The 12871-nt window shown below is 41.2% G+C and overlaps 1 protein-coding gene across 5 annotated transcripts in view; it reads right to left on the reverse strand.

Annotated features, from left to right (window-relative positions):
- Positions 1-12871, reverse strand: part of ZNF131 (zinc finger protein 131) — a 30629-nt gene that overhangs the window by 9458 nt on the left and 8300 nt on the right. For 3 of the 5 annotated variants that reach the window (XM_047093001.1, XM_047092985.1, XM_047092994.1), the window contains exons 4-5: positions 11805-11949; positions 494-1179 (exon numbers count right to left, since the gene is read on the reverse strand). In XM_047093001.1, coding sequence (XP_046948957.1) covers positions 494-1179; positions 11805-11949 — 831 coding nt within the window. Of the gene's footprint in view, positions 1-493; positions 1180-11804; positions 11950-12871 lie in introns of those variants that run through there. The other 2 variants (XM_047093009.1, XM_047093016.1) reach the window with 2 other exon arrangements.

Consider the following 12871-nt stretch of genomic DNA (forward strand, 5'->3'; position numbering starts at 1 on the left):
TGGGGGAAAGGAAGAGGGGAAAAATAGTTACAAACAGAGAGGGAGGGAGGCAAACCATAAGAGACTCTTAAATACAGAGAACAGAGTTGATGGGGGGTGGGGAAGAGGGGAAAGTGGGTGATGGGCATCGAGGTGGGCACCTTTTGGGATGAGCACTGGGTGTTGTATGTAAGCCAATTTGACAATAAATTGTATTTAAAAAATAAATAAAAATGGACCAGGAAAAAAAAAAAATATATATATATATATATAAAAATTGGCAAGGTGCAAGAGTGACAACTACTTTCAAAGTTGATACTGATTTTGCTTTTAAAGTGTCAATATTTCAACAAACTAATACCAAAAGAACAATGTGAACTCAACCTGCATATTAGAAAAAACAGGAGATGGTTTCTGTGGTAATAAAAAAAAAAAAAAAAAAAGGATTTAGACATTGAGACCTGAAGTGAATGTGGAAAAAATATACTTTTAACATAAAGTATTTGCTAATTACCTGTATGTTTTCGAAGATGCTCTTTAAAATGTCCAAAGTGGTCAAACTGTTTTTCACAGTATTGACATATGTGAATTTTTTTCCCAGTTCTTTGCTTCTTACTGACTCCACCTTCTTCGAGGTGGTAACAGTTGAGGTGCTGTTTCCATGCGCTCTCCCGAAGATACCTTTTATTGCATATTTCACACTTGAAACTCTCAGTGGAGTGTGATTTCATGTGTTCCTTAAAATGGTAAAACAATTTAAATGAACGGTTACATTTCTCACAATGGAACAAGTCCTTCACATGTGACAGCTGAAGTTCCACAATTTCAATACCTTCTACCTGTTTGCTTGTGGGGTCAGATGCACAACCATCTTCTTCCTTAATCTGCCCTTTCCTATCACCTTGACGGTACTTGCTGGTAATATCTGCCAACAGTGCCAGGGCGGAATCATCAGAAGAACCTGTGCTCTGAATGTACTTTATGGACTGCTTGGCAGAAGCCACTTCCTCCAACGTTTCGATGCCTTCATCTTCCACTTCGATGGTGCCTTCGGCAATCTCCACCTCAATCTCAACAGGTTCTGACTCTGCAGATGGCAATGACTCAGTGATAACATTTGAAGTTTCTGCAATCTTTCTTTTTTTTGCCTCGCTTTTTCCTGTGGTATTTTCCTCTAGCGGAGCTGAGTTTTCTTTGTTCCTGAAATAGATAATGTATGGATTTAAAATCTGTAAGGTCAATCAAATTCCTAGCAGGCTTTTGGGAAGAACTGGTAAGCTCAAAGTAAAATTTATATGGAAAGGCAAAACACCAGCTTGGACGACTTATACTACCTGATTTCAAGACTTAATGTAGAATGCAGTGAGTTAAGATGCGACACTGGTGAAAGGACAGACAAGACGTGAAGATTCGTGGGACAGAATGTAGTTCATCAATAGACCCACACTTATTCAGTTAACTGATTTTTGAAAAAAAGGCTCCAAGGTAATTTAATGGAGGAAAGAATGTTTTAACAGTGGTACTGGAACAACTGGTCTTTAAATGGAGAAAATAAATCTCAACCATCACTTTCAGATCATACCCCCCAAAATTAATTAAAATGGATCACAGACTTTAATGGAAGAACTAAAACAATTAAACTTCTAGAAAAAATAGGAGAAAATCTTTGTAACATTGGGTTACTAAAAGATTTCTTAGAGGCGCCTCGGTGGCTCAGTCGGTTGGGTGTCCGACTTCAGCTCAGGTCATGATCTCGCAGTCTGTGAGTTCGAGCCCCGCATCGGGCTCTGGGCTGACAGCTCAGAGCCTGGAGCCTGTTTTGGATTCTGTGTCTCCCTCTGTCTCTGACCCTCCCCTGCTCATGCTCTGTCTCTCTCTGTCTCAAAAATAAATAAATGTTAAAAAAAAAAATTAAAAAGATTTCTTAAATAGCACACAAAAACAGAAACCTTAATAGCAAAAATTAACAAAAGAGATTTTATCAAAATTAAAAACTTCTGCCCTTTGAAATAGTTAACAAAAAGGCAAACCACAAACCAAACAAATGGCAAACCACAGACCAGAACATGGGCACACGTATGTCTGCCAAAGGTCTTATATAGACAGTATAAAAAGAACTGCCACAATCCAATAAACACAGTCAAAGAAGATAACTATTAGGTGACAATTATCCATGAGTCTCATGTTTCTGCACATCTTCTGAACTGACAGCTTTTGTTCTGGACTCTCTTCAAAGATATTTGCAGTAGAGCCAGCAATCTGGAAAGACAGAGAGTATGGCTCCCTCTAGAGCAGAGGGCAGCTGTGCTTACTGTCCGTATAATAATATCCCCCTTTGGGCAACGTCAGTCAGGTTTGCTTGCAGCCCGTTATCTAAGATTGGGCTTCCTAAGCTGGAGTTTCTTCGGCTGTGATGTAAACCAACCACATGCACAGCTTTCACCTGGGCCACTCTATGTCACCCATGTGAGGGAGAAGGAAAAACTGGCACAAATACAAAACTCATGCTGCTTGCTGTGCAAAAAAGAAAATCTTTCTAACCTAAAAGTCTCATACCCTCTATCAGTATCTATGAAAACTGTGCAGGATAAACTGTTGGCTTACAAATAGGGTAACATCTCAGATCTGTCACAGTTCTTGCCAGGTTTTGGCAACAAGGACAAGATGCTGAAAAAGAGCAGGTTTACCAGAAGACAAAGAAATCAGGCCTCACAGAGCAATTAATGGGATCTGAGGAAGTCCATTGGAGCTGGCAATAAACATGTTGACCAAACTGCACTATCAAGTGGGCAATGCATCATCTTCCATTTAGTTGCCGACTGCTTTGAGTTAAACTGTGTCCCTCAAAAAGATATACTGAAGTCCTGACCCCTCATACCTGTGAATGTAACCTTATTTGGGAATCAGTCTTTGTAGATGTAATCAAGGATGAGGTCATTAGAGTGGGCCTCCTCTAATACAACTCTGTCCTTGTAAGTAGAGGTTCATTTGGGCACACACACGAGAAAGCCATACAAAGAGACAGAAGACAGCAACGTGAATGAAGATGTGGGCAAAGACTGCAGTCATACTGCCACAAGCCAAGAACACCTGGGGCTCACAGAAGCTAGAACAGGCAAGGAAGGATCTTCCCCTACAGGCTTTCAAAGGAACATGGCCCTGCCAATACCATGGTTTAAAATTTCTAGCCTCCAGAACTGTGAGACAATAAATTTCTGTTATACCCGGTTTGTGGTACTTTGTTAGGGCAGCCTCAGAAAACTAAAACATCTATTAATGAGGAAAAACTAGGAGGGTGGTTGCAGGATGAATACTAGAGAGTAAGTTCAAGGACAGCTGCTCGAATGGTTCCTGGTTGTTGCAAACTCTCCCAGTGTTGGGAGAGGACCTCTCTGCCAACCTAGTGGTCTGTCATAAGTGCAATCCATCAAAACAACTAAGATCCACAGGTGGGAACAGGGGTGGAGACAGAAGGTTCCACCCCTTTACAGACAAGTTATCTAAACCAAGGGTGACAAGAGGGAGATTTGCAACTGCTACTAACAAAAACAAGTTGAGTCATTAGAACTTTGGCTGGTCCACATGAGAGATGAAGGGCAACACGATGCTTGCCAAGGAAGAATGGCAACACCTGGGCAGGGCTCTCTCTCCTGCAGTGTCACATCTACCTTAGATTCATTTGGAGAGGACAGTAAAAGGTCTCGGGTTTTTTCCTGCAGTGTATCCTGGCTGCCATAAAGGTGCCATGGTGCTCTTGGGGAGATTTCTCGGAGACAAACTCCCGTGATGAAGCACTGTCTAGTAAGTCTTCTTGCCAACTGGATTTTACAATGCTCATGAAGATGAGTCACTGGGGAATAAGAATCCAAAATAATATAAATTCCTGTGGTCAAGCCTCCTGAAAATCCCAACTTTTATGTTAAACCAGGTAAAAACATAAGAGATGTTTTATAACAACAGGGCAGCAAATGTCTAGGATTAAGGTATACTTTTTTTTTTAAGAAACAGAGTGCGAGTTGGGGAGGGAAAGAATCCTAAGCAGGCTCCGTGCTCAGCACAGAGCCTGATGTGAGGCTTGGCCCCCTGACCTGAGCTGAAATCAAGAGTCCAACACTCAACCGACTGAGCCAGCCAGGCACCCTGAACGTACACACTTTAAAGCTCACTGGCATGGAGTTACTTTCTCCCTCCATATCTCTTTCTCTTCTACCTCCCCTCGCCTGATGCCTTGACTTCACCAGCTTGGAGGAAGATAATGAGGGGTGGAGCCAAGGTCTCCCTGTTTCCAAGGGTATAGTGAAGACCCCCATATACCTATCCAAGTATGCTGAGGGAAACTCAGGAATGGAAGAGACTCAAACTTTCATGGCTCCATTAGATTCAGGTGTCCAACTAACCATCCTACCACAGGGAGAGGAGGCACTTACATTCAAGGTTTAGGGGTTTAGGCAAAGTTCACAGCAGGAAAGGGAGGCTGTCTTAACCCTGTGGGTAGAGCCGATTCTACATACTGGTGTTGCCTTGACATCTGAATGTATAGCAGGAATTGGTATGGTATTTACATTGCTCTATTCTGTAAGTACCAGAGATAGACTGTCCCAAACGGAAAAGAGCCACAGGTAGAGAGGAGCTATTGGAAGAAACTCCCCTGACAGATGCCACCAACAGCTGGTCAAGGTTTAGCACAAGTGTCTCTATCTTGTGATGCCTAAAGTTTACACTATACGGATGTCCTGTTGACTTATAAGCTGTAAGTCTGTCTCAAAGGCCTTGATTTCAGTGTTAGCACACCTCCAACAGTAGGTGTTGCTGATAAACCCCCAACAAAATTCAGAGGCCTATTCACCGAGTGAAGTTTCTTGGGAGTGAGTAGATTCACAACACCCAATCCCTCCAGCAGTAAAAGAAAAACTGTTCCTTCACCTCCTTCCTCTCCCTACTAAAAATGATCAGCATCTTATTGTACTTTTTGGGGTTACTGGAGACAGCATGTACCTCACTTGGGCATCCTACTTCTTTGTATCAGCTCACCTGCAAATCAGCATCTTCTAAGTGGGGCTCTAATCAAAAGGCTGCACTGGAAGTTGTCCATCAAGCTGTGGTACATTCTCTACTTCGGAGGTCCTATAACTCTTAATGACCCCTCTGAACTACAAGTCTGACACTGATGCTTTTGCAGAGTAGAGCTTCTGACCAAGGGAGGCAGGCTCCACCCACAAGGTAGACCTTGTAGTTCTGTACTGGTCAATTCCCTGACACATCTGCACGGCACACTCCCTTTGAAAAGAAAGGATCAGTGTGCTGTTGGGCTCTTGTTGAAACTGATGCCTGATTCAGTGAGGCTTTGAGGCTCTGTAGCCTGATATTGCCATTTGGGAGCACGTCAACTAGGACTTTAACAAATAACAAGGTAAAACAAGCCCACTAAGTCTCATTTCTCAAAATAAGGCTCATTTCTCAAAATAAGATACTCAAGAAAGCAATTGACCTCTTGGCTCTACATGGGGAAAAAAAAAAAAAAAAAAAAAAGGTTGCTCCCTCACTCTGATGCCCAAAGAAAGCCACTAGATCAATGGGGTTTTTGATTCACTAATGGTTTGGCTAAACTCACGACTGATGGTATTCCCTGGGCTGCTGCAAATGCTCAGCTTTAGCACCAACTACACAAAACCAAAAGCGGATGCGGTTGCTGTGCTCAGAGGGCAGAACTCAAAAGCTTTCTTCATAGCTCTAGACAACATTCTCCACAATGAACCATGTTATACTGTATTGACTCCTGGGCTGCTGCCAGTGGCCTAGCTGTTTGGAAGACACAGAAATCTTGGCAGATTAAAGACCTCTATCTTCAGGACCACAACTGTGGAAACAAATAGCAGCTGCTGATCAAAACTATCTGGATCACTGATTCATGCCCATGGTAAGGGCCCGCTCTCTACCAACCAGATACCAACCAGAAGGAAGAGGCTGATCAAGGCTGCACTGCCTAGACTTCCATCACGGACTCCTAGGATCCAATATTATTCTGAACATGGTGACATATCCACCATCACAGATTAAGCATAAAGTAGCCTATGTTTCTAATGTGGAAGTTGCCACTGGATGCCAGACTTGTGACACCCACCGAAAGCTGGCCTGTTTGTCTCACCGTGAAGGAGGCCACTGGACCTCTGACCCCATTTTAGAGCCATCAGTACTGCCTCACCAGTGTTGACACTTTTTAAGGTCACAATGCTGCAGTTCCAGACTGATCTGTTGGTTCTGGCCACCCCACTGTGGCCCTTGAGATTAATCTGTGTCTTGTTTAGCTTTCTAGATCATTTGCAGTCTGATAATTTTGTGCCAAAACCTACTCAATAATTGGCTAACAGTCAAGGTATTGAGGAACCCTTTAAGCTCCCCACCATCCAGACACTTGTAATACAGACAGCATTGCAAAGCCTTCTCAAACACTGACTCAGGCAGATTTCTAACTCTACTTCCCTCCCATCCTTTGTCCAAAAATCTGAGTAAGGCACTTTGTGATGACCAGACTCAGCTGTCCCCAGAAAGGGATTATCTCTTCTCATCTGCTTCCTGGGTAATGATCAAGACAAAAATGGGTGGCAAGTTATAGAAGCCTAATTGGAAATTTGAATTCTGCCCTGACCATTCTTAGACACAATCCTTTCCTTTCCCACCACAATGGCAACCCCGGCACAGCCTGGTTGGTATCTCTTCCAGGTGACAGCCCAGTCAAAAGTGGGCATAGGAGATTCAAACTTAATTCTAGTTCAGCCATCTGGAGTCTCTTTTTGAACTGACATCATCTTACATCCTAAAATAATGACCACTTGGCTGAATATACTGGTTGCCAAGTACACTTAAGACTGCCCTTGTGAGCCAAAGTGGAAGACACAATGGGTCTAGAAGCTTTATGAAAATGCCCTTGTGTCCCTGACCTTTCTGGATGAAAGGTCTGGGTAAGAGGAATGGATGACTGGAAAAGAATGAGGTTATAGCTACCAGAATGTAACACAATGATTCTGTGGAGGTGAAGAGAGAGCAATAATCCTGGCACCTGAGGAGACTTGTCCTTCTCTTATCCTTCCTTAGGTAGGAAAATGCTCTGATGCAGTTCTCCCTATCTGTTGCAAGCCAACGTTTAAACGGACTGCTAGATCTGCCCTCCCCTGCCAGATGACTTGGACCATGATTTGACGATCATCTCCCTTAACTTTACCAAGAAGTCTTCTGCAAACAGCAGGGGATGGCCAAGTTCCTGCATGTTCCATGCAAAAACAAGTATTTGCCCCACTACCATTCCCAAAGCTGAGGCTCAGTTTGTGAGATGGATAATTAATTACCACTCAGGTAATTAACTCAGGTGTTGACCACCTTTAGACCCTTCTAAAAACCTTTAGACCAGATTCAATCAGGGAAAGGGTAAAGCCACATTTGAGGCCTGTGCCCCTGACTGATGAAGGTCCTACTGGGCACAAACAACTGTAAACACCACTTTCTTTCCAACCTACCTATAATCCCTTAGGACCATACTTCTCATGTGCAAGCCAGGTACTAACTTCCTTCCCTCTCTAAAGTATGATGACCTGCACTTCAGGAGTGGGTAGAAGAGATCATCGTGTTTAAACAAAACACTACCAGTAGATCAGTTTAGTTCTCAGATGACTGCAGAGATCTCCCCAAAACGAGGCAACTTTTGGTTATTTGGGGGAGCTTCCTGGAGGAATAACTGACTTGTTATTTATGTGTGCTCCACGCATAGTTTTCCCAACAATGCGAATCATCTAAATAAAAAGGTGGCACAAAATTTGTGCCTGACGTAAGCCTATGTAATCAAGGACACCACTTGGGCCCTGGAAGGCATTCATGTCAGCTTCAAGTCACTGGCCAGGGTTATTATGGATAGACTTGCCCTAGACCTCCTCCCTGTGGGCCAATGAGGGACTGTGCAAGTGCTAAAAGATCTTGCTATACTTGGATTAATGCTTAGGGCTAAGTGAAAAAGGTCACTTTTCACTTAGGGCTAAAGAATAAAGCTACCTGGCTTTCTAGGAATTTGTTCAGCTGGCTGAGTCTAGGACCTTAGGAAAATGGGTGGATGGGTAAGCTCAGTGGTGAGGGTGGCCACATCCTGCTGCTTCAAGTTCTGTTTATAGTTGCCTTCATTAAATCCAGTGTGAAAAAAATTCAATGGATTAGGACCCAGTCCCTATTGGTCAGATTAATCAGAGTGGTCACAGAGTAGTGTACTCATGGAACAATTTACCAGAAACTAAAATAATATAGAAACAAGGATATTGTTGGAAGATAGTTATGGATCCCTCATGTTTCTGCATGTCTTGTAAACAGACACTGATAGCCTTTTGTTCTGGATCTTTTCAATGCTGCCTGTATAGCAAATAGCCTTAGAAGAGAGATCTGGTCTTCCCCCAAGCGGGGGACAGGTGCATCTATAGCTCATTACAAAAGATTTGGGTTTCCTACAGCTCAGTGTTCCTCAAATGTGATGCAAACCACTGTGAGTACAGCACACAGCTAGGCCACCCTGTCACCCCCATGGGACTTGCATGTGGGCTAAGGAGGATAAGAAAAATTGATGTGAACGTGAGAGTCCATGCTGCTCCTTATGCTGTGAGAGAAATGAAGCCCTTTTTTCTCTAACTCAGGAGTCTCCTGTCTTCTGCCAGAATTCAAAAAACAGTGGCAGGACAATTTATTAGTTTGCAAATAGGATAAAATCCCAGACCTTTCACAGTTCTTGACAATAAACCCAATTTAAAATGGGCAAAAGATCTGAACAGACACCTTGCCAAAGAAGATAAGATACTGTATTTTTAACTTAAGGGAAATGCCAACTAAAACCACTACACACCTACATCAGCACAGCTAAAATGAAAAGGCCTGATCATATCAAGTATCAGCAGGGCTGTGGAGCAACAGGAACTCTCATACACTTCAATTTGGAATACAAAATGGCACAGCAATTTGGAAAGCAGTTTAGCGGTTTCTTAAAAAAAATTAAAAACATCTATCATACAACCCAGCTATTCCACTCCTAGGTATTTACTGAGAAATGAAAGCATAGCCACTTTATTTGTAAAAGGTGGAAACCTAAATGTCCATCAACAGGTGGTATAGCCATACAAGGGAACACTACTCAGCAATAAAAGGTAATGAAATAGTAATACCCACGACAACACTAACAAATCTCTAAAACATAATGCTAAGTGAAAAAAGTCAACCAGAAACTACACTGTAGGAATCCATTTATATGACATCCCAGATAAAACTACAGTGATAAAAATCAAAGCAGTGGATAACTGAAGCTGGGGATTAGGGCTGACTAGAGAGTCATGAGAAACTCAGAATGATGGAAACATTCCTATGTCTTGATTATGGTGGTGATTACACCACTGTATACAAACGCCAAAATTCAAACTCTATCCTAACTGGGTGAATTGTCTGACATGTAAATTACACTTCAATAGGCTGGCGAGGAAAAATCTATAAGGCAACTGCTGCTCCCTAACAAGTATCAGGAAGCTTCTCATACACAGCTTTAAATACACAATAATGCAATTCTAGCAAAGCAAAATAAGTCCCTAATATTTTCCTCAGTGTCATTCAAAAAGTTGACACCGTATGCCAAAAATACTTGCATAATGCGAATGTGAGAAGAGCACTTATTTCACCTTCTGTATCCACAAAACAATTATACAATAATCTTCTCAGTATAGAATTGCCTTAACCAGTCAATTTAACCACAACTAAATTAACTTTTATTCCTTAATTGCATTATCGTAACAGCCAACATGTAATGCTGCTTGCTGTCTTCTTGTCTTTAAAGAACTCTTCAGAGGACGCTGCATGCCTAACTGCTTCAAGAAACAATTCAGTATGTTACTGTATTTACACTGAAAAGCATTCACTGATGGTTGTAATTACTTATAAAGATCCCACTCTTATAATAATAAATCTTCCCAAAGTTTCTAAATAGGCCTGGGAAAAGAGCCATGCCCAGTTGTTCTTACCTTCATCTCACAGTGACTATACACAATGAACTCAAGTCCTAACTCTCCCGAATCCAACCTAGGCTGTCAGAATGTGTTCCACTGTTCTGCTGCCAAGGACTTTCCCCACAGCTGGATACTAACTTACTAGTATGAGCAGCAAGGAGAACTACACAGATAGAACACTTTTTCAGTAGATTCTCAGCCAGGATTTAACCACATCTGATGTTGCCCTATCCGTATTATATTCCCTTTCTACTTTCATTCTGAAAAGGTATGACATCAGGTACTATCTTCAACATACCTCTATTTTGCTACCCAGGTCTCAGCTCTCTCTGCAGGAGTGCTGACCTGGTTTTAACTGGTATGCACCCACCCATCCATTCACAAATGTGCACACACATACTATGTGCCAGGCACGAGGCATTAGAGAATACATACATACCAAGTTTAATCTTGAACTCTGTCATCAAACTAATTACAAGTTCATTAGGAGAAATGGTACTTATGGATAATTATAATTCAATTATTTCTTAGAATTATTCTAATTTGCATCTTTTGACTAAACCATACCAGTGAGTTGGACTAAATTATTTTGCCCCACGTGCAAATGGATTTTACCAAACTGCACTTTAGTGTTACGCCAATGACATCACAAGAAACACAGCCGGGAGATATTAATAACAATGCCAGTTCACATTCGGAGTACTTTATACCAGACACCATGCTGAGCACTTTACATGCATTAATTCATTTAATGCCCATAAATAATCCTGTGTAGAAAGTACCACTATTACCCCCTTTGACAGATGAGGAAACTGAGGTGCTAACAAGTTGAGTAACTTCATTACGTGGTAGAGAGCTAGGCTATTACCCAGGCAGCCTGACTCCAGAACTCTTGCTCTCAGTCACTGTATTTATTTTTATTTTGTTAACATATGCATTATCTTTATTTTAAAAAGAGACTGTGTGGACACATGTGCATGAGCAGGGGTGGGGCAGAGAACATCCTAAGCAGATTCCACGCTCAGCACGGAGTCCCAAGAGGGGTTTGATCTCCACAAATGCGAGATCACAACCTGACCAGTATCAAGAGCCGGATGCATAACCGTCTAAGCCACTCAGGCACCCTGGTCACTGTTATATTGCCACTGTTTGTTATGCAAGATGTTGAGTCTTTGTTATGTCATTTAATGTTTTCTTAATACTTTCTGAGAAATTTTGTGTCTTAATGCCAGGAATGGCTCCGAAGCAAACTGATTTGTTCTCATAGCCATGAGTAATGTAACTTAAGGTTTTTCTTTCCTTTTTCTTTCCATTAGGTGCTTCAGAATTCAGAGCTAGATTTAGCCCACCTAGCAAGTATCTAGACTTGAATGCCATGCATATTGGCTACTGTATTTTTAACTTCACTGATTATCACCTCATGTGGCCTATTCATCTTCATCCATTTCCTCACTATTTTTAAACAGGACTATGTTAATCTTTGTAAGCCAAATTCTTTTTAGAATAAAGCTTGGTACAATTAACAACTCAAACCCAACAAAACAACTCCTTAAAAGCTGCCTAGTCTTCCTGATTTTATGAGATACAAAAGATGCTACTTTAATTACCCTTAGCAGTTTTTACAGAAGGACAAGAAATCAAGTGTGAGAGAAAGAGCAATCAGTATCCAGAATTTTATAGATCCTTAAATATTCTTAATTTCAAAATGTCAATCCTTTATGGCATAACACATACAATAAATTCTTGACTAATAGGATGTACATGACTGAACAGAACTATCTGTGCATCACTAAGAAAATAAGTAATTACCTGACTTCAAGGGCTTTGATAGCTTCTAGCATTTGTAGAAACTCTGCTGCTTTCCATACATCATTGGCTTCTTCTTCTCCTTGTATCATTAATTTTGCTGTGTATGTGAACTCAATTAAATGACGGAAGGCCATTTTACTAACACCTGTAAAAAAAAGATGTGCATTAGCATGTTTGCCCATTGATTCAAAACTTCTAACATTTAGTAAAGAAAAAAAAAGGCTCAGTGTTCAAAACCTGATTAGTATCTGAATTTCAGAAAATTATTTCCTGGTGGAATTCTCATTAACAGTACAGTAATACTATAGCCAAAGTTCCTACCAAACTACTTTAAGATCTTTCCCAAAGGTTTCCTAATACTCTTATGAATGGTAAATCTATCACTTAAATACATGAATTGGCTATTACATGTCAGACATGCTATGTTTCTTGCCAGGGATCACTACATCAACTCAGCTCCAAATCTTCAAGGGCTTTCCACAGCTCAGCAAAAAAGTTCCAAACCAGTCTGCCTTTATTTCAAGGTACTTCACGTTGTTTTTCTATTTACCACTATTTTCCCTTCCAAATTTTAAACTGTATCAATCCCATACTATATACTGATCTTTAAACAAACCCTTCACTTCTAAAAGTTTCCTTGCCTTAACACTCACCTACCTTAATGAATGCTCAGTTTGTATCTGTATAAGTCCTATCACCCTTGAAGGCCCAATTCTAATGCCACACCCTTAATGAAACTTTCTAATACTTCCCCCAGGCTGAACTCTGTACCTGTTCTGGTAATTAAAACCCATGGGCATCTCTGGACTCTAAGTTACACGAGGGAAATGATTTTTGTCTCCGTACACTCACCTCCCAGTATCTAAAACAATGCTCCCTAAAATGCAGACACACAAAGTAGGAGTGAATAAGGGCTAAAGTCACTTCCAAAATTAAATTTCCATGATTCCAACTTTTCTTTACAAGTTTTATGGTTAGATTTTGGCCCAAAAGGATACTCTATTTCTTTGTTCTCTTCAATGCTATATATTATTGTTTCAGTCTGCTAATGCAAGACTACAAAAATC

The sequence above is a fragment of the Lynx rufus genome, unplaced genomic scaffold (assembly GCF_022079265.1).
Source record: "Lynx rufus isolate CCGP_SWC_20201006 ecotype Redwood Valley unplaced genomic scaffold, mLynRuf1.p SCAF_1, whole genome shotgun sequence".
NCBI classification, from domain to species: Eukaryota; Metazoa; Chordata; class Mammalia; order Carnivora; family Felidae; genus Lynx; species Lynx rufus.